Raw genomic sequence first — 22,844 nt, 5'->3', positions numbered from 1 at the left:
ATGCGCTTCAGGAAAGGGTGTGAATGTTGGGAATTAAGGCATATGTGGTAATTCCAGATTTGAGGGCCAACAAACAATATCGTAAGTTGAGCAGTCGCCATAGTTCTAACATACTCATTGTACATCCAAGACACACTAGCTAACTGGGTTCTCTGATGCAGTCTTCGAACATAGAGTATGACCAAACAAGCTAATACCAGTCTATAGGATAACAGGGAGCTTGATAGAGAGAACCTGGTCCTTTGGGGATTTGGCAAAACCATTGGGTCTGCAAAGCTCTCGAGGTGACAAGTCTGTGAGATGGGAGTCCAAAATCGGGGGCAAAAAACAGCTCTGGGAGATTCTCCGTCAAGCAACCACTCAAACAGAGGACTGGATGATGTTGCTGAAAGGAGTTCTTCAGAGGCGGAGCACACTCCAGATCGAGAAATTGGGAGATGTAGGGACTTTGAAACCTTTGACGGTAGGCCTGGGCGAGAATAGTTGAGGATGGGGTTCGCCGGACTCCATATCCTTCGATACAAGAGCAGAGGCAGGTCTTCATCGTCTGGATCTAGGATGTTGGTCGGGGATTGCAAAAGATTCATAAGAGAAAAATAAAAGGGGAAAAAAGAATTAAAAGAGGAAAGGAGGGAGAACATGAAGCAGTAGAGAAGCGAAGAAAGTGAGAGCACCCGACATCGGCAAGCCGGAGCCCTACCGGCATCGGAAAGAGATGGTGATCCCGGCGCCTCGATAATAGTGTATGGGAGAGAATATTAGGGCGAACACATTGGGGTAATGCTATACATCTGCGAGGTTTAAGAATCAAATGAAACCGATATATACACAAACAATTTTGATTTTTAAGAGAAAGAGTATCTTACTTTTGGGAGGAACGAAATAGCTTCTCTCTGGCTCGGGCATGTAAGGCTCTACGACCTCTTCTACTTTCATTTTATCTTCTTCCTCCAATGCACCATCACCATCACCAACACCAACACTATCATCATAATCATCTGAAGCATCATCAACGGAAGCGTGTTGTAGTACTTTTTCTTCATCAAATAGGTCTGAACACAGCAAAACTGGAACTTTTGATGCGAGATCGGACAACAGTGCTCAGGAAACATTGCCATTCTCGTCCTTAGATAAGGAGACTCCAAAAGCTGATGCGGTGGTGAAGGTCTCATCATCATCAGGTAGTGCAAGCACAACATTGCAACCAACTCGTCTAAAGGAAACAAGAGCCCTAGTCATTGTCTCCGTTTGTTCAGAGATTTTTGTAAACACCACAATATTTTCGAACTCTAAAACAATGGCGCAAGCGCAATGCCAGTTCAGCAAGGTCGAATAGCAACGTATGAGCGTTCGCCCATTTATGACCACCTGAATGTATATAATTTTACGAGTTAAAATAAAAAAAAATTAGAAAAAAATAAGCGGAAAGCCAAATAGATATAACGAGGTTTCTTGAAAAAAATACTCTGCTTAGAGGGGTGCCACCTGTTAACGTCCCAGAAGAAATATGTCCAAACATCTGCGACGCGGGAAAAAAATAATCATCAGATCCATTAAAATTTACATCGGACAATTAAAAACAAATGAAATATAGAAACAAATCCGAGCAATAGAGAGAGAGAGAGATCTTACGGTCTAAAATTCTTCTTTTGACCATGGTGATGGTGGTCTAGAGTCTAGACGGAGTGCAATATCGAGAGAGAGACGATAAAGAGGAAAAGAAAAGTACGAAGCAGCAATGGCAATGTGGCTAACAACAAGATATCCCTCTGTTATGTAATTTCAGTTAAATAGATTTACAGTTTAACCAACACTTAGAACAAACGCTGATGTAAAACGCTTTTTTCGAATAACTTTTACATTTTATTAGAAAAAAAAAAAAAGAGGAAAAGGAAGAAATACATTGGACGTGAGAGAGAGTTGAGACTTGAGAGTTCAGAGACTATTTATTTGACCTCTATCAATTGGGCTTTCGGGTGGGCTTCACATGTGGTTTCTCCTTAGGTTTTTTTTCGTAGTAATATTGGGACGTGTTCGCCTCAACCGACGAAACATGTTCGCCTCAAGGACATATTTGTTTTTTTCTTTACTTAAGTTTTCTAAGATTTATCTAATGTTATGTTGTTTGAATTTACAACATGGTTTGGTTAAAAAAAAATGTTTAGGAAGCTGAAACGCTAATCAAATATTGTAATAGTAAGAAAATCTCTAAAACCTATTCTCATCGATCGCACCTTACGCAACCTTCTCATCTCCTTCTCGCCGGAGGATCCTTCAGCACTCTCTCTCCTTGGGTTTTATTTTGGTTGTTTCTCAGAGCCACTATAATAGTGGCTTAAGCTCATTTATATCTTGTATATATGATCATTCGTTAGCAAAAGTTCTTTAAATTTTCATCAAGAAAATCACATTAGATATTACATACTACTCCTCAACTTAATCCCTTTCGTTTGTCTTAGCATGGAATATCATCAACCGCTACGTTGGTCACTCATAATAGCCTCTCTCGTGAGTTTTAAGAATAATTTTGTACCTTTTGCGTCTGCCTATTTTTGGAAAAAAAGAAAAGATTATACATCCTTACTGAAAAAAGTATATTATTCAGTAAATATTTTAATATGTAAAACTTGTTACATTGAGGGCAAGACAACGAAATGTTGGAGTAAAAACTAGGAAAACAATATATAAAGTCAACAACTCTTAATTGGTAGATATTCTTGTTCATGGATGAAGGCAAGACAACGAAATCAAACTTATTATAAAATTTTCAAGATTTGTTTAACTCGCCTCCAACTTAGCGGCCACCTAATCTCAACCCATTATGTAAAGCCTAAACTAAGTTTAGGTTTGACTTTTAAGTTTAATTAAGTTCTACACTTCTGCTGCATTAACTAATCAAATAAGTTAGATCGTAACACTAAATTCACATTTCCATTTAGTTTTAATAATTAGAAAGTACTATAATATACACACTAGATTAAGACCCGTGCTAGAGCACGAGTTAAAATTCATTTTATTTATATTGTAATTTTATATAAAATATAATTTATATGATTGTTTTTAAAAGTCTTTTTGGATAAAACATTATGCAATAAAATCATATACTAAATATGATGGCTTGAAAAATACTCATATTTTGTAAGTTTTATATGATTAATGATTCTAGATAAGTAGTCGTGCTATAACACTGGTTAAATTTTATTTTATACAAAATTTTTGTATATTTTAATATGTTGTATCAGTTTATGTATGTGAAGTTATTTCAACAATGTATATTCTACATCATGACTTGAATGTCATTATAAGACATAATTTTGTAAATTTGGTTTTTAAAAAGCGAGTTATTATATTATGAGTAATTTAATATATTGTTATACTTTTTGTTTTAATATACTTGGTTTTTTGAAATTCTTTCATATTATAGTGACATATTATTGACATTGCTATAACAAATCAATTTAGAGTGTTTATAGTTTCTAAATTTTATATCAAGTTTCAATATTTTAAAAATATTTTAAATTTTGACCCATTACTCAGTAAATTATTTTAATTCAATTGATATTATTTTTAAAGAATAATGTTACTAAAGCTTGAATATTTTCTAGATTGAACAATTTATATTTGTTTTTAAAAATTCAACTTATGGTATATCCAGAAATAAAACTATTTTTTAATTATAATAAATAATATGATAATTTATTTGTTTCACAAAATAGACTCATATATAAAAATGAGAGGTGAACTATAATGATAATTAACAAATTAATACGTTAAGTTATATATCAAAAGATTTTAATATGGATGAATAATTTAATAAAGAAAATTAATAAGGTAAATTAGATGATATCAAATGATTTTTTAGAATATTCTCTTAAAGATTTTTGAAAATAAATTAATGTTGCACCCACTATTTAACTTGTAACTAATTAATCTATCAATTAATCTATAACCTATTTATAACCATCTTATTAAAATTATATAGTCTACAAAAAATATTGTGTACTTCAGTTTTATTATAAAGGGGTCAATGACCATTCTAGCCATACACTGTCCATTTCATAAATATATACATATGTATGTTTAGATATTGTTTTGTTTTTATGAAGAAAAATATTTTCCAATAATGATATTTAACATAATAATTTATGTTATTGTCGTTGTTCAATCAGCCGAGTTTAAATAAGTATTAATATATCATGGTTTTGTGGTTTTTAACCATGATAGAAGAAGTCTTTTAGAGTCTTTTGATGTGTTTTGAGGTTTTTTATGACTCTTTACAGATTTTATAGGATTTAGCATAGATGAAAGCATAATGAAGCTAAATAGGAGGATTTGCAACATATTCAAACATTGAGGCTGAGCTGTGAAATTAGAAGACAAATTCAGAAGAATGCCTCGACCGATGCAAGTGATGGCGTCGATCGATGCAGTGTCCACAAAACGAATCTAAAGTTTTCCTAATGTTTTGAAGCCGCCTCAAAGTTTTCCATATTTGTATCATTACATATTTGCATCATTAGTTCATGGACGTGTTTTAGGAATATAAATAGGATTTTTAGGTCATTGTTTTAGACCTAAGTTTTATTTTTGCAAAACCTTGAGAGATTTTTCGAGAGCTTTTGGAGAGAATAATCAAGACTCCTTTAGAGAAGATTCAGAACTCCTTCACTTCTTCTTATAATTTCTTATGCAATTTATTCAGAAAATGTTTTGCTTTTCATTGATTTTGTCTGAGTAATTTGCTTGTTAGGTTTATGGATTCTCATAGAGTTTTTCTGGTTTATTAGATCTTTCGATTTATTGGGATTATTATTCTTCTATGATCTTCATCTTTGATTGTCTTCATATTAATTCTTGATTGATCACCTAGAATTAATACTCTAGAAAAATAAATTGATATGAGAATATAATTGATTTTCTTGATAAAACCTTTGATGAGCAAAATTATTTTTTTGTAAAGAGATTTGAATTAGTGATTTTGTGAACAATCTAAACTTGTTTTCAAAGCTGGTTTTCAGCTTGAATTTTACAAAGAGATTTAAATTTTCGAGTTTTAAACTTAGATAATATTTGCAGTGAGAACTGATTTATTTTACAATAGAGTTTAGAGTTCTAGATCTGTTTTTAATTGATTGAATCCTGATTTATTGATTCATTTGATTTTCCATGATTTCCTTAGAATTTCCTTAGGCCTAGCGTTTAATCCATCTGAATTTTCTCTTCTCTTTTTCTCTCTTTTTCATCTTGCAATTTAATTACAACATTTATGTTTAACATAATTAAAAGATTATTAAGTCTATTGTGTGAATCTTGAGTATCTGTAAATTTGATCGCTAAATACTATTGTGATCTCTTAATTTGAGAGAATAGTTTTAGGGTAAATTTGAGGATATATTCAATGCATGTTACTAACAAAAAAACTACAACAATAACGCATTAATACAAAAATTTTACAATATTACATGGTTTGGTCAACCAAATTACCATCATATTTTGTTAAATCTTGAACTAACATGATCCGCAAAAAAAAAAAAAAAAAAAAAATCTGCATAAAAAAGGAAAAGAGCTCTTCAAAATCAGTCAAAGTGTCTTCAAAATCTCACCATATATCACATGGAAGATCATTGGTCGTTAAGATCCAGGCCTATTCCTCGTTGGTCACAGCTCACACTATCCCTCTCATTTCTGTCCCCGTATATACGTTCTTTTCGTCTCTTTGTATCTTATCCTCTCCGTTAATATTTTAGGTCCACCAAACCAAAATATTAGTTAGTGTTCCCAAAACATATGATCATTGATCAATCATGTTAATTGCGGTCACCTAATCGAAAAAATTGAATTCTTGATTCCAAGCTACTAAATTACATAACCATCACGTATTTATGTGAATTGATAAATGGCTCTAAACTTTAATCATGGATTTATATTATTTTTTACAATAACTCATGTCGTTATCATCAACATTTCGTTAACCGGCCATGACGTAAAACATTATATAATAGGGAAAAAAACCAATCATTAGAACTCATGTCCAGCGCACTACAAAACTTATATTGTTAAAAGTGGGGTAGTTAATTATTTGTGGATTATATATTAAGAATATGCTCTTATATATAGAGTCGGACATGCAAAGGGTCCTTGTGTGTGTTTCGCATCGGCAACTAATCTTATTCTTCAGTAAGAGGAAACTAGTTTTTATAATTTCCAAAAAAATTATTCTGCTTCTTTCTTCTATACGTTCTTCTCGCATTCAACAATGGCCGGTCTTGACTTTGGTTCCTTTGAAGACTCCTTTAAATTGAACACTTTAAAAGCTTACCTAGCCGAGTTCATCTCTACTTTGCTCTTTGTTTTCGCTGGCGTTGGTTCCGCCATTGCCTTTGGTTCGTTCTCTATCTCTCAGTTTGCACCATATGCAACCTAATACATTTCGAATTCGCTCATTTCGCTCGATCATATAAGATCGATTGTTACTAACCAAATAGGATTGAAACTTATTTATTGATAACTAACTATATGGCCTGGTAGTTTTTTTTTTTTCTGTAATTATAGATCGATCGTTATAATCAAATATATTTAATCATGGGCCACTACTTAACCAGTTACAACATAGAGGGCTAGGGAATCTAACGTTGACCAACCAAATAGAATCGAAACTTACTTTTATCTAGTTATATTGGTAACATTCTTTTCAACTGTTACACCGATTCTATCAAACTATTACTACCATTTTTTTCCGTAGAAATTTTGATCTAGTCTCCTAATTTGATAAAATTGGATAATTACTTACCGAATGTCAATATTGTTTGTAAAATACAGGAAAGCTAACAGAGAACGCGGCTCTTGATGCATCCGGACTAGTGGCGATTGCGATTTGCCACGGTTTTGCTCTCTTTGTGGCGGTTTCGATCGCAGCTAACCATTCTGGTGGCCATGTTAACCCAGCCGTGACATTTGGCCTTGTCGTCGGTGGAAAAGTCACAGTCATCACCGGAGTTTTCTACTGGATTGCTCAGCTTCTCGGCTCCACCATTGCTTGCTTCCTTCTCAAATTTGTCACCGGTGGTTTGGTATGGTCTAATATACTCACAATAACTGGATTAATATCTTTATGTTTTTCAGTTTTAATTATAAATAATATAGAGCATTCATTACGGAAAATGATATGTTTTCTCAATAGAATAACCTCAATTTATTTGATAAAGTTATAAACTTATAATTTGTGAAAATAATTAGTTACAAAGTGGTTCATATTTTCGACACTCACCAACTTCTTATATTAGTTTTTTTTTTTAACTACAATAACTTCGTATTTGAATATATTATTTAAAGTGTCGTATTTTTTTTTTCTTTTCCGTTCATAATGCCATAATGAAAAGCTATGAACTGAGTTGTTTCAAAAAGAAAATGTTCTTATTTTTATTAAAAAAACGCAACAAAACTTTAAAACGCAGGCGATTCCAATCCACAGCGTTGCGGCTGGAGTAGGATCAACACAAGGAGTAGTGATGGAGATCATTATTACATTCGCATTGGTCTACACCGTTTACGCCACAGCCGTTGACTCCAACAATGGCACTCTCGGAACCATCGCTCCTCTAGCCATCGGACTCATCGTTGGTGCTAACATTCTTGCAGCCGGTCCGTTCTCTGGCGGTTCCATGAACCCTGCTCGTTCCTTTGGACCAGCTCTCGCCGCTGGAGATTTTTCAGGACATTGGGTTTATTGGGTCGGTCCACTTGTTGGTGGCGGACTTGCTGGAGTTATCTACTCCACCGCTTTTATCACCGAGACCAAGCCTGAACCTACCGAGTCCGAACGTGTTCCTCTTATTTCCTCTGCTTAAATAATCTTTGCTTATGAGTGAGCGTGTGTTTCTTTCTACTTTTTAGTTTGGTATTCTTGTTTTTCAACCTTTTGCTTGTTTGAGTTTGGTTTACAATGTGATTGCATGTTTTTTTTTTTCGGGTCTTCCACCATATAAACAAAAAAACATTAAACATTCACTAATTTCAAAATAAAATTACTTCAGAGGAGCCATCGGTCGTTATANCAAAAAAAAAAAAAAAAAAAAAAAAATTAAAATATCGCTAGAGAGAGGGGTCGAACCTCTGACCTTGTGGTTAACAGCCACACGCTCTAACCAACTGAGCTACTCCAGCTTTTTGTTTATGTAATCAATCAACAAGTTAATATACGAAAGTCATCTTCTTTTGACTTGGCTGCTAAAACCCTTCTGGGCGAAAGAGGAAAACTTCGAGTTTTTTCTCCAGAGAGAGAGAGAGAGATGATAAACTCAATGCCCTATTTACCCAAAAACCTACGCCTTCTTCTTCTCCTCTCTTCTTCTTCTTCTATAAAGTCTTGTCCTTTTCCTCTTTCTCTCAGACCCTTTTCTCCACGATCCTTCTCTCTCTCCACCCTCTTCTCCTCTTCTTCCTCGTCTTCAATGGAGAATCACGAAGCTAATCATAACGGTTCCAAGTCTTCTAATTCGTTCGTGTTCAATAAGCGAAGAGCTGAAGGAATTGACAAAACCGATAAGAAAAAAAGAAATCTTGAACGCAAAAGCCAAAAGCTTAATCCCACAAATACCATTGCTTACGCACAGGTTTGTTTATATATATATGTATCATATAGAACTTCTTCGTTTTTCCAATTTTGGATTTTTAATCCTGTTTGAAATTTGATCAATTTAGATACTTGGAACGGGAATGGATACTCAGGATACATCATCATCTGTGTTACTCTTCTTTGACAAGCAAAGATTCATCTTTAATGCTGGAGAGGGATTGCAACGTTTCTGTACAGAACATAAGATTAAACTATCAAAGGTTAGTATCATTGAATCCTCCTCTGTTTCTGTATGTGTGTGTGTTTGATGAGGTGGGGTTTGAAATTTGATGATTTGCTGAATCTGTTACAGATTGATCATGTATTTTTGTCTCGTGTCTGCTCAGAGACAGCAGGAGGACTTCCAGGTTTGTTTCAGCATTCGAGTTCTGTCTTTTGTTGCTTGAGCTTTTAGGTTTTATGGTGATGCTTAAGTTATTTCTTGTTTTGATGTGATAGGTCTTTTACTAACTCTTGCTGGTATTGGTGAAGAAGGTCTTTCGGTGAGTGTTCTTGACATTATGTTTTTTGTGTTTCTTGTTGTGTTTGAAATTGCTGAAAGTATTGGTTTTTTTTTTTGGTTACAAAGGTGAATGTATGGGGTCCTTCTGATCTTAATTATTTAGTTGATGCAATGAAGTCGTTTATTCCACGGGCGGCTATGGTTCATACACGGAGTTTTGGTCCTTCGAGTACACCTGATCCTATTGTTCTTGTGAACGACGAAATTGTTAAAATATCCGCCATTGTCTTAAAACCGTGTCACTCTGAGGAAGACTCTGGCAACAAATCTGACGAGCTCTCAGTTGTATATGTATGTGAATTACCTGAAATATTGGGAAAATTTGACTTAGAGAAGGCCAAGAAGGTTTTTGGTGTTAGGCCTGGTCCAAAATATAGTAAGCTTCAGTCTGGACAATCAGTGAAGTCAGATGAAAGAGATATTACGGTTTATCCAAGTGATGTTATGGGACCTTCACTTCCTGGTCCCATTGTTCTCCTTGTGGACTGTCCAACAGAGTCGCACGCCGCAGCACTGTTTGCAGTGAACTCTTTGGAGAGTTATTATTCGTGTCCTGATGATCAAACCAATGGAGCAAAGTTTGTAAATTGTATTATACATTTAAGCCCATCTTCTGTGACAAGTAGTCCTACTTACCAAAGCTGGATGAAGAAGTTTCATTCCACTCAACACATTCTTGCTGGCCATCAGAGGTTTGCTCCCCTCTTCTTATAGTTGTTTCTAGTCAAAATTAAGTAATTTGCTTGGTGCTTATGTTTCGTTTGGTGTATATTATCCAGGAAGAATATGGCTTTCCCAATTCTGAAAGCAAGTTCAAGAATCGCTGCCAGACTTAACTATCTATGCCCTCAGTTCTTTCCTGCTCCTGGATTTTGGCCCTCTCAACTTGCTGATAACTCGATCATAGATCCCACTCATTCGAACGAGGTTTGCTAATTGCTTTTCTCATGTTAAGTTGTTATAACATTGATTTGTCAAATTTGATTAAGTAAAGTTGCATATTCTTACAGTGCTCAAGTTCAAATCTTGCTGAAAGCATTACTGCTGAAAATCTCCTCAAGGTATTCACACGCTCCAACACTTTCCAAACTGAATCTATCTTTATCTTTTAAATCTCCTCATCTGTTAACTTTCTCTGTATATTGTGAGCAGTTCAATCTGCGTCCCCTTGCTATCAGTGGGATGGACAGATCTTTTATCCCTGCTCAGTTGACATCCTCAGAAGTAGTGGATGAGCTGCTTTCTGACATTCCGGAGATTAAAGATAAAAGTGAAGAAATCAAGCAGTTCTGGAATAAACAGCACAACAAGACGATCATCGAAAAGCTATGGCTGACTGAGAGTAACACTGTTCTTCCTAGCTGTCTTGAAGACATTAGACGAGATGACATGGAGTTTGTTCTACTAGGCACTGGTTCATCTCAGCCTTCAAAATACCGAAACGTCAGTGCAATATATATTGATTTATTCTCTAGAGGTAGTCTTCTCCTAGATTGTGGGGAAGGAACCTTGGGGCAGCTTAAAAGAAGATATGGTTTGGACGGTGCAGACGAGGCGGTTAGAAAACTGAGATGTATATGGATCTCTCATATCCACGCTGATCACCATGCGGGTCTTGCGAGAATATTAGCTCTTAGAAGCAAGCTTTTGAAAGGAGTGACTCATGAGCCAGTGATTGTAGTTGGACCGAGGCCACTTAAACGCTTTCTTGATGCATATCAAAGACTTGAGGATTTAGATATGGAGTTTCTTGATTGTAGAAGCACAACAGCAACTTCTTGGGCTTCTTTGGAAAGTGGCGGTGATGCAAAGGGTTCTTTGTTTAGTGAAGGAAGTCCCATGCAGAGTGTCTTCAAAAGATCTGATATCCCGACAGATGATTCTTCGGTTTTGCTTTGTTTAAAGAATCTGAAGAAGGTTCTTAGCGAAACCGGTTTGGAGGATTTGATTAGTTTCCCTGTTGTACATTGTCCTCAAGCCTTCGGTGTCGTTATAAAAGCAGCTGAAAGAGTAAACAGCATTGGAGAACAAATCCCAGGTTGGAAAATGGTTTATTCAGGCGACACTAGACCTTGTCCCGAGATCGTTGAAGCATCACGAGATGCAACTGTTCTTATACATGAGGTAAATATATTTTTTTGTAACTCATTCTATGAGTGAGACTTCGACATTTAGAAACTGATTGTTTTTTTGACAGGCGACGTTTGAAGATGCATTGATAGAAGAAGCTTTGGCGAAGAATCACAGCACCACTAAAGAAGCCATCGATATGGGATCTTCAGCGGGTGTGTACAGGATTGTGCTAACGCATTTTAGCCAGAGATATCCAAAGATTCCAGTGATTGATGAGTCGCATATGCATAATACCTGCATTGCCTTTGATCTGATGAGTATAAACATGGCGGATTTGCAAGTGCTCCCTAAGGTTTTACCGTATTTCAAAACTCTCTTCAGAGATGAGATGGCTGAAGATGAAGATGATGTCGCTATGGATGACTTAAAGGAAGAAGCTTTGTGATGACCCATCAAAGAATGCAATTAGGTTGTTTCTTGCTCGTTTGTTCTCTATTTCTAGTTTTATAGGAGTAAGAGTCTTAATTTAGGACAGTGCTGTTTTGTGGTTGGAAGGAAAGCAAAGAGAGAGAGAGAGAGAAATGTTCTGACATTTTGTTGAAATTTAGGCTCACAGTTTTGAATTTTGACATATTAACTGCAACTTAGCAATTGTTTTTCTCATATGCACGACTAGTTTCAATATTATTTCTCTACAACTTTTAATTTTAATTTATATATATATTTTTAAGTACATTTTGGATTCTACCCTTTTATTTGCACTTATTTACAAAGTTAATCCCTAAAAAATTTCTAAAAATAGCACTACTTCAGATTTTGTTTCCTAAATATTTTTCATTTCATTCTAACTAGAAAATATTACAGCAAAATCAATATGGAAACAGAAACTATGATATATTTAACAACACCTTCTATTGTGTATTGAAGATATTATATCTCTGAATCTTTTGCAAACAAAGAAAACAACAATTTGATTTCTATTTTGTAGAAGAACTTCGATTCACATTTATTTAAATATTATAATTAATATATATAAACTTAATAAATTTTAAAAATATTACGAATATGTAAAACTAAAAAAGTTTAAAATATTATTTAATATGGTTATATAGTATATGAGTTATAAGAAGGACATGTTGAAATTAATAAAATATCATTAGATTTATGCTAACACGGGTTAAATTCTTATTTTATTTTATTTTTCACCACTATTAATATTAGAATATTTGACATAGAAAATTAAGTTGATTTAACTATAATTGTGTAAAATAATTAAATCATTAGTAAAAATGTGACTTAATCATAGCGTATAAATGAATTATTATATATTTAGATCCCTTATTTTTTTATAATAATTAAAAATCAAAATAAATACTCAAGTACTAAACAAAACAACTAAATATAACAAACAAATGGTCATGAAGTATATTGCGGTTTAAAAAATTAATATAAACATTTAGCCACACAAACGTTCGAAAAATTTAGTTATTCCTCTGTTTGCAAAAAATCTAATATTTAACAAACAAATATAATATAAAATGTAAATAATAATAAAATTATATGCACGCGGCGTAACGCGGGTTAAAATCTAGTATCTATATAATTTGTGTGCATTGCTAACTACATACCTGTAACTAATAATTTAATTTTTGTTAGGTGCTGTTGTGCCAATATTGAGAAAGACTTAACTTCTAACCAATTAATTGAGATCTTGGAACCCAAACGAATCGAGGATATAATCATTTGGGGTTTATTGGTTCATGAATTTTGATTGATTTAGAAATTTAAGACAAAACCATGCGTTATTTGATATTCGATTTTAAAGTCTTTATTAAAATTATGTATTACTCACTTATTTGATATTTGATTTTAAAGTCTTTATTGAAACGTGTATATTTGGATTTTATAGTCATCATGAATTATGTTATTTATTGAAAAGTCCTCAATTATTGATTTCTAAGTACGGCTGAAAATCAAATAGTATTTGTTTAGTGATTTATTGTTGGATTTCAATTTTTTTAATGAATTTGATGTGAAAGTATAAAAACAAAAATATTCAAATCAAAAATATTATTTCAAATCCAAATGCATGATATATTCAATGGACCAACAAATATTCCTAATTATTATTAATTAATATTTTTAAATAATACATGATTTTTAAAACATATATTATCATAACTTTTTATGAAGGGAACTTGAAAACGGCATACAATAAATGGTTGCTCGAACATTATTTGAATGTTTTGCCACAAAGGATTTTGAATTGTGTTAGATTTAGCCTAATTAATCCAAATCTATGTCATGGGACTATGCTCCCATAATCTTGGATTAATTGTGAACCTCTTTTGGAATTCTTTGAATGAATAGATAGTGATGAAAATTGCATTTATATATGCTTTGGTAGGTTTAAAATCTTTTGATATTTCCTATTACTTTTTCCACAATATTAAAACTAGTATCACAATGTTCATATTTTATGTTATTTAAATAGCACTTTTAGATTTGATTGCTAAAATATTTAACTAATACAAAAATACCACAACAATGGAAAATGGAAACATAAAGTTGACGAGACAATGAAACTAAAATTGTACCAAAAAAACTCAAACATCTTATTATATGACAAGTGCCAAAATATCAATCTAAGATTTTGACATGTGTTAAGTTAATCTGAATATTTTGAATACATTTAAATAGTTTAACAAAAATAAAAACATTTAGTTAATAGATTATGTATTTATAACTAATGAAGGCAGAATTTATACCTCACATAGATATATTTGACTTTTGAATATAATGTAGTAACATATATCATATATATAATGTATTTGATGTTGTATATATTATGTAATTATATATAAAAAAAATTCTATTTCAAAAACAAAAAGAAATATTTACCTAACGCAGTAAGGAAATGGAACTATATTACTAGAGATATGTATATAAGAAGTGTTTTTAAATTATTAAAACATAAACACCAAAGAGACAAGGATATCCGTGCATCGGCAAACTTCGGAGAGAGCGAAGTATGTGCATCGACAAACTTAGCCAGCATCAGCGGTGTAGGTGTTGGTGTAGGTGCGTCGGTAAACTTCGCCAGCATGGACGGTGTAGGAGTTTGTGTAGGTGCGCCGGCAAACTTCGCCAGCATCGGCGGTGTATATGTTCCAGAAACCATTTGGGTTGACTTACTGATGTCCGACGAAACTCATTATTATTATTTTTTATGTTTGCTTTTTCACCCGAATATTGGAGAGTCGCAAAAATTACTTATTTATACTAGACATGTGTCGATCCTATTATATTGTTTGACCGATGTGGGACAAACATAACACCCTTCCTTATCCAAATCTAAAATTATGTGTCTTAAAATTTAAATTGAATTTCTTTTATTCCTTGATCTAACAATATAAAATTCCTAATAGAAAAAGATGAATTATATTTAATATGATTAAATTCATGTAAGTACATTATAATGTTGAATATTGATGCACACAACAATACTTTTTTTTTTTGGCAACGATGCACACAATACTCTGTGTGTAAGAAAAACCAATATCCTTTTTTGGTCAAAGGAAAAAAAACCAATATTTTTATGAAAACAAATAGTGAAAATATACCAGTTTGACACCAATTTAGCAATTAATTGCTAGATTAACACTTCATCCTATCCAATAACTAGAATGACACAAATTTTAGGTAAAAAGACTAAAAACTCAGAATTTGTTTTTTTTTATTTTTTAGAAAAACGAAAAATTAAAAAAATAATACTAGTATTAAATGTTTTGATTTAAAAATACGATTAATGAAAAAAATAAATATTAAAAATATGATGTTTATTTTTTAAATATAATTTATAAAAATAAAATATGATTTAAAATATAATGTATACAAATAATATTTAGAAAATTGTTTACAAAAATATTATGTATAAAGATATGATTTAAAAATATGAAGTTTAAGATTATATAGTTTAATAAGTTAAAATATATGTATGAAATTATAACTAAAAAATAAAGTACATCAAAATATTAAAATAATATTTATGAAAATATAATATAATATATAAAAATATGATGTTAAGTTTTAATGTATAAAATATGCTTTAAATATATGAGTTTAAAAATACCATTCATAATATGATTTATAAAAAATATAATCAAGAAAAATATGAGTGAAAAAAATATCACTTAAAACAAATTTGTTATCATTATATTTACATTTGACATCTAATAAATCTGTTATCAAATACCAGATTTTTTGAATCAAACAAAAAAAACTGTCATAACATAAACAAATCTGCTATAACATATGATATTCACATAGGTCAATTTAACAATTTTTAATAAACGTTATAAATCTGTTATCAAACGACAGATTTTTGGTTAAATTAAAAAATCTGTCGTAACTTAAAACAAATCTGTTATCATTAGAGGTCAACCTAATAATTATTTTTCTGTAATAAAATCTGTCATATTACGACAGATTTTTAATCAAGAAAATAAATCTGAAATAACTGTAGAAAATAAATCTGCCAGACATTATATCAAATCTGTCATATATTGTGAAAGTCTATGGTGTCTTTATAAATAAGTCTGCCGTGAAAAATAAATCTGTTATCAATTATAAATCTGTCATAACTGTAGTTAAAAATCTGTGGTTCAAAATAAGTCTGTCATAAAAAGTCTGTCACACAAAAGTAAATCGGTTGTGCAAAAACAAATCTGTCATACACAAATAAATCTGTCACAACTAATACGGCAGACTTTTGAAAATAGTTTGATTTTCTTAAAAAAATTTGATTTTATTTTTTCCTAACAAAGCAAAAAAGGGTATTTTAGACAAAGAAAAATAACTAATCTAACCCTCATATTTTATGAGTTACTTTTATAATTAACCTTTTAGTTTGGGTTATTCTAGTTTTTCTCCCAAACAAATATACGTTAAATAAGATCGGATAGCCACTTTATTGACACAAATTAGCCACAAAATAAAATAAAATGAAGAAGTGGTTATTTCGTGGCTACCTAACGATAAATTAATCACTTATAAATCTATGACAAACTTTTTCATGGAATAACCACGTAAAATTGGCTAAGCGTCGATGTAATGTAATGAGAATGATTTTTTTTTTGGGTTTTATCTCTGAAGGTAAGCCTTTTTCTACAGTCAGAATCTGCCATCTAATAAAAACGTATAAAATAAAAATTTAATATTTATCAATAGAAAAATGTTAAAATTTAATATACCGATTTAAGTTTATAAATGACAGCATAATGTTTAGATTTTACAACTAAATGATGTTTTATGTCAGTTTGAGTTAATTAAGAAGAATTTAAAGTTTATATTTTACAATTAAATAAGATTATATATCGGTTTAGATTTATAAAAAAAAATTATGGTTTAGATTTTACAATTAGTCACCAAAATATACCTAGTCACCAGGAAAGTGATTGAAAGACTTTTACCTAGTCACCAAAAATTATGCCATTATTCGTTATCCAATCCAATATGCATTATTGTTTTAGGGATGGATTTGTAGAGTGTGTGGAGAAGAGATATATTTTTTTCTTAAAAGGATTCAGACAAATGTAGAGACGTAGAGTTGCTACTTGGTCTCTCTAAGTGTTTCATTTGTTTCATTTTCTGAAGAAAAAGATGAACATTTGTGTTTACATTTTCATTTAAAGCATATTATAGTAGGACTAACTTTTGCATCTATACAATAAAATCGACTTTTATTTCTCTATAAGATAAGAAACCCCCCCAAAACCCAAAAGAGAGAAACAAAACTAACAACTGTAAAAGGACGGAGAGAAAGGTAGTTGCTGAGGAAGCATCTTGTCTTAATCATCAGAGAGAAACTTCTAGTCATTTTTGGTTATCCTTCACTCTTTTTAGGAAGATTAAGAGAGGAAACATTGTCTCTTTTGCTTTTCTCTGAATGCTATCGAGGATGCTGAATTATCACTAGAACTGAATCTTTTTGCTTTTCGTAGTTTGAATATGGCATTGGCTGCAAACAGAGATTCAATCGTAGAACGAGTTACATATATAACTCTTGCTTGATCATCCCAATGGAACAAGAGAGCATAAAATGAAATGACTTACCACTCCGATGTTCCATTCCTGACTTCTGAATTCTTTGAATGATTTTGCGTCCATTTCCTGAAATTTTTAGTTATATAGATTATTAGCATAAGTAGAACATTACTGCAACCAAAACATATTAGCAAAACCAGATAAGGCAAAAACGAGTTTACATTGTGTTACTTACCATGCTATAAATAGGAGGAATCATTGTATTCTCTTTGGGTTTTAGTGTAGGCATTACTGAGAAGCGAGGTGCCATGTCCTGTGACCTGAAAGTCCAACTGCCAAATGTATAGTTTGGAACTTCATTAGTTCTTGACCAAAGTGAGAGCATAAATGCACTTGCGAAGTTGAAAAGTGGGATCATAACTTACCCAATATAGAGAAAAATGCAGAACTGAGCCCATTCTCGAATTAGCAGCCGGAGCCAATAGTTCTGCGAGGAGTTATCCATATTCATATAGATCTGCCAAACGTCAAGGTTAGTGTGTGAGTATAAACAATGAAGCAGCAAATCAAACATGATGTGAATATAAAAGAAAGATATGCTCATACCACAGTTTCTGCCATGGCTACAATCTGCATAGCTCCTTGGAATTTTCTGAAACCATAAAAAGGAAAGATATTAAACTCTTAGCCAGCAATCTACTTCCATCTACCACAAATCTGAGGGTTAATGGCAAAACGTACTTGAACATGATATATTTAGCATACACAGCGTCATGCATAGCTTGAACATTCTCATCCTCAATGAAACTCAGCTGTTCTCGTAACACCGATAAGTTTTGCGAGATGTGGTGAAAAATAACATAGAATGAGATAATGTAGTTAAGTATCAGAAGCACCTGGAGAAAGTGAAAAAAAAAAGATTGGTTCATCATCATCATCTTGTAAGTAGGGTAAAAACAGTAGCTTCAAATGAGTAGATAAGAATGTAAAAACACTCACAGAAAAATAAGGAACAGAAGCTCTGTATCCAACAAGAGTCAAGTAAAAGACACAACCAAGTGAAGCTGTGGTTCTACGTTCAGTCAATGAGAGCCGTTCACAAGTGATGCAATAACCATGAGAGATGAGTAAAAAAGACACAAACGAAGCTGTCTGAAACAGAACACCGGTCACATAGACACCAAAAGACATCCAAAGAGAGCAAATGTGATGGTGAAAACATGAATGCCTGCACACCAAAAAAACAGGATTCATCACTTTGAATACAATCTTTCAATAAAAAAAAAAGAGTACTAAAGAGAAAAAAGTATCTCAATTTGCTAAAGGAACATTAAGGGCAATCACAAAGAGGACTTACCAAAAGAGGAAAGATAGAGTGAGCTGTAAGGCTTTGATTAATGGAACTGAAGCAAGAGTCCATTGTAAACTATTCGTCTGCTCTAAAACAAAAACACATAATCAAAACTCAAATTGTGTTTCATGGTTACAACAAAGTACCATTCTGTAAAAGAAACTGATTGAATTGAGAAAAATTTGGAATTTGAGGATAAGTTTCATCAAAATCGAAGCTTTATCAAAAATTAAGAGATTAGAATTGACCTGAAAGTGTCGATTTTTGAAAGTGTTAACCGTCCAAGAACAAGCAGAGAGAGACCAGATCGATAGAAAAGTTAAGTAGAGAACTGGGAGATGACGATATGAATCATCGACGCCATTGATGCCCTGAGATTCTTCCATTGAAACCTTAATCATCAATCTGCGAGAAATTTTTTTGATATATACTGTATATTTTTTTGGAAGCTTAACAATTCTGTTGGGGTTTCTAATTCTATATATGAATCTCTTTAATATTTGACACTTGTCTTTTTGCACTAATTATAATTTTGTGTGTTTTACTTTTTTGGATAAACCAATTAAATTAAAGACTTAACTGCCGTTAGATCAATTCCACTAATATCTCCAACTAATTGTACTACATTAGTTTCCATTTCATGTAATTAATTAAATTAAATCTGTATCAAGTTTTTTTTTCTGTTTTTAATAATTTTGCTAATACATGTTTGTAACACTAAATTATATTTAATAAATATTAAATCATAAACTAAAATTATTTTAGTCAATTGTATAGTTATAAGTAGAATAATAAATTTTTACATATATAGAGTTAGAACACAAAAATCATAACAATTATATAGTTTATTGTTTGAGTCGTCGGAAAAAAAGGAGAGCATAAAAAGAAGGTGGAGAAGAGGGAGAGGAGAGAGCAAGACATGCGAACAAAATGGCCATTCAACTAACCCACTCTCTCTCTATCTCCTTTTTGTCGTTGAGTTTTGATCACCAATACCATTTTTTTAATGTAAATTTTTGTTGGTCGTTGTGACTTTCTCTTAATTTTAATATTTTTAAATTTTTTTTTTTTTTTTTTTTTTTTTAAATTTTAATATTTTATTATGTATGTATGTTTGTATGTGTAGTTCGTTGATTTCGTGGTGCAGTTTACCACTTAAATCAGATGCTTATTTGGAACGTGGAAGACACTACAAAACAACATCAAGTCAAAACATCAACTTCTTTTGTATTTTAAATAAAATATAGCAGGTTGATGATATAATTTGGACAAGTACTTATAAAATAATAATCATAACGGGTAGAGAGAAAGATTTTCATGTAGGGGCAGATGCAAACATGTCACTGTTTTATAAGGAAATACTTACTATTTATTTGTAATGCAGTTCAACATTATCCAAAATTATATACTACGTACAGTTAACAAATGTTATTTTGACCAGAATAACATTTGATGTTTAATCTCAGCTAATCTTAACCTCTAGACACCTAGCATCAAATTAAACATCAAGTCGACCAACTTTTAGACCATTGACTTCAAACGGCGAGCGAGGCAACAACAACACCGTCACATTTTGACCACAATAACGACGTGGTGGTGGCCGCAGTAGCGGGCAGATTATACTATGTCCTTGTACTATTTGATGGCATGAATCTTTGGTCTTTGTTCTCGAGTTGCTCTCTTAATGCTTGTCTTCTGTGTTTGATCTAATGATTTTTCAGCTATTATTATACAATCACCATTCAGTTCTTGAAAGTATTGGTTTTTCAAGAAAGGGAGCAAATTTTATCTACCGACAACCTGGTACATACATACATGATGTGCATCCGATTAGCATTCATTGGACAACATGTTTCAAGATCATATCGCACGTTTCAAACTCTCTCTTACCACCAAGATTGCTTCACTGATTGGCAATTGCATGAACAGTAGGAATCACCTCTAACTAAGAGAGTTATCTCTATCTCTTGCAAAGAAAAAAATATTTTTGTAAACGACATCAACATTGGATTTTTCAAATACAGATCAACAAAAAGCTTGTTGAAAATGNTTGTAATGCAGTTCAACATTATCCAAAATTATATACTACGTACAGTTAACAAATGTTATTTTGACCAGAATAACATTTGATGTTTAATCTCAGCTAATCTTAACCTCTAGACACCTAGCATCAAATTAAACATCAAGTCGACCAACTTTTAGACCATTGACTACAAACGGCGAGCGAGGCAACAACAACACCGTCACATTTTGACCACAATAACGACGTGGTGGTGGCCGCAGTAGCGGGCAGATTATACTATGTCCTTGTACTATTTGATGGCATGAATCTTTGGTCTTTGTTCTCGAGTTGCTCTCTTAATGCTTGTCTTCTGTGTTTGATCTAATGATTTTTCAGCTATTATTATACAATCACCATTCAGTTCTTGAAAGTATTGGTTTTTCAAGAAAGGGAGCAAATTTTATCTACCGACAACCTGGTACATACATACATGATGTGCATCCGATTAGCATTCATTGGACAACATGTTTCAAGATCATATCGCACGTTTCAAACTCTCTCTTACCACCAAGATTGCTTCACTGATTGGCAATTGCATGAACAGTAGGAATCACCTCTAACTAAGAGAGTTATCTCTATCTCTTGCAAAGAAAAAAATATTTTTGTAAACGACATCAACATTGGATTTTTCAAATACAGATCAACAAAAAGCTTGTTGAAAATGACTATTTTCTTTACTTAGATTCCTCAGATACCAAAAATTTAACTTTTGCTTCCTCTCCCTCAAAACCCTAGATCTACAGCGCCGCTGTTTTGTTCCGTCTGCCTCTCCGCCGCCTGAGGCTTTGCCAGCGGTGTGAGAGGGCTCCGCTTTTCTTCATTCTTTTATTTTCTTTTGTAGTAGTAGGGTGAAAGGTCTCAATCTCTTCCTCTCCGGTAGTGCTAGGAGTCGCTCCTCTGTTGCGTCGTTATGGTGTGGTGGCGGAGGATATGGAGGGAGACTGGTGGTGGTTCGAAGCTGCTCCGGACAGCCTTCTTTGAAGATTCAGGCGTCGGATCTGGGTTCGTGAGTCACGCCCTCCTGCTTCTCCTACTCTCTTGCCGAGATTTGAGGTTATCCTCAAAGCTGACGTTCATGTGAGCCTCCTCAACTTCGTTGGTTTCAGTCCGGCTAAAAAGTGAGACAACAATGCAGATGCTATGATGGCTAATCCAGAAATGCATCGTGAGGTGAAGCTATGCTAATATGTGTTCGAAACTCTTATCTTTAGGTGATTAGCATTCTGGTCATTGAGTGGTTGTTCGGAGATGCGACGGTTCATGTGGGTCTTGTTTTGCGTCTCTTGGCCGGGTCAGTGAGATGTATTGTCTGTTTTTGGCTTAGGATCGGAACAATGAAAGCCGGAGAAACCAAATCTTTCTAATGTTGCGCCTCTTGGTGTCGATGCTATTTGGACAAGTCCTACACGCCGATCACAAGGTTCTAATAGCTTGGAATTTATTTGATCTTTAGTATGGATTTTGGTATTCTCTGTGTTAGTAGTTGTTTTCGTATTATAGGGTAAATTTAGGTAGTCTAAGAGATGATTTCACTCTGAGTTGTAGAGTGTTATCTATCTCATTGTGGCTAAAAAATGCAATGGTTCTCGATTAGGTAGCGTTGGATCCGCCTAGTGTTCCAGGGTTGTACTTGATCAACCATTGCATTTGGTCCAAGTTTATAGAGGTGAATGTAATGTGCCTTTGATTTGATTGTATAATTTTGGTTAATGAAAAGTTGATGTTGAAAAAAAAAAAAAAATACAGATCAATGGACAAATTAAAAAATCAGTGATCTTTTAAAGGTTCCTAAATGAAACAAGTACTGTACATTAAAACTCACATTTGCATAATTGCACTAGCCGTGTGATATAGATGATGGACTGGGCTTAAGTTTAGGCCTGACTTAAAGTTTACCGGTCCAAAGGTTATTTTTACACAATCACTTCCGCCTGATTATTATTTTTTGTCTATACTAACGAATACAGTGAAAATATTTTGGTAATTGAAAAAGTAACTTGAAACCACTCGAAAAGACACAATGAATTTATCATGATGACCAATTCAATTCAAGAGTATATAATATGCTAATACCATTCTTTTACAGACATTATATGGAAAAATGTAAGAATAATAGTAATAGAGTTGACAAAACTAAAAAAAAAGGATTTGAGAGTGTGCAAAAAAAAAAAAAAAA

At 32.8% G+C, this 22,844-nt stretch overlaps 3 protein-coding genes and 1 non-coding gene across 4 annotated transcripts; 2 read left to right on the top strand and 2 right to left on the bottom strand.

The window, feature by feature from the left end:
• LOC104758533 (aquaporin TIP2-1-like) lies at window positions 6,144-8,003 on the top strand. The gene is made up of 3 exons (XM_010481416.1): window positions 6,144-6,383; window positions 6,820-7,070; window positions 7,455-8,003. Exons 1-3 carry the CDS (start codon window positions 6,257-6,259, stop codon window positions 7,845-7,847), a joined length of 771 nt encoding a protein of 256 aa, XP_010479718.1. The 5' UTR covers window positions 6,144-6,256; the 3' UTR covers window positions 7,848-8,003.
• Window positions 8,090-8,163, bottom strand: TRNAN-GUU. The gene has a single exon. It is a non-coding gene; the product is annotated as a tRNA-Asn (tRNA).
• Window positions 8,278-11,897, top strand: LOC104758532 (zinc phosphodiesterase ELAC protein 2-like). Its single transcript, XM_010481414.2, has 9 exons — window positions 8,278-8,612; window positions 8,701-8,835; window positions 8,928-8,982; window positions 9,074-9,117; window positions 9,204-9,829; window positions 9,917-10,064; window positions 10,148-10,198; window positions 10,290-11,261; window positions 11,335-11,897. The coding sequence occupies exons 1-9, from the start codon at window positions 8,289-8,291 to the stop codon at window positions 11,653-11,655; spliced, it is 2,676 nt and encodes an 891-aa protein (XP_010479716.1). The 5' UTR covers window positions 8,278-8,288; the 3' UTR covers window positions 11,656-11,897.
• LOC104758531 lies at window positions 16,832-19,102 on the bottom strand. The gene is made up of 9 exons (XM_010481413.2): window positions 18,855-19,102; window positions 18,613-18,689; window positions 18,255-18,483; window positions 17,997-18,151; window positions 17,862-17,907; window positions 17,681-17,772; window positions 17,491-17,587; window positions 17,325-17,381; window positions 16,832-17,229 (listed from the first exon to the last, which is right to left on the bottom strand). The coding sequence occupies exons 1-9, from the start codon at window positions 19,005-19,007 to the stop codon at window positions 17,161-17,163; spliced, it is 975 nt and encodes a 324-aa protein (XP_010479715.1). The 5' UTR covers window positions 19,008-19,102; the 3' UTR covers window positions 16,832-17,160.

The sequence above is a fragment of the Camelina sativa genome, chromosome 17 (assembly GCF_000633955.1).
Source record: "Camelina sativa cultivar DH55 chromosome 17, Cs, whole genome shotgun sequence".
NCBI classification, from domain to species: domain Eukaryota; kingdom Viridiplantae; phylum Streptophyta; class Magnoliopsida; order Brassicales; family Brassicaceae; genus Camelina; species Camelina sativa.
This window is presented reverse-complemented; position numbering and strand designations above follow the sequence as displayed.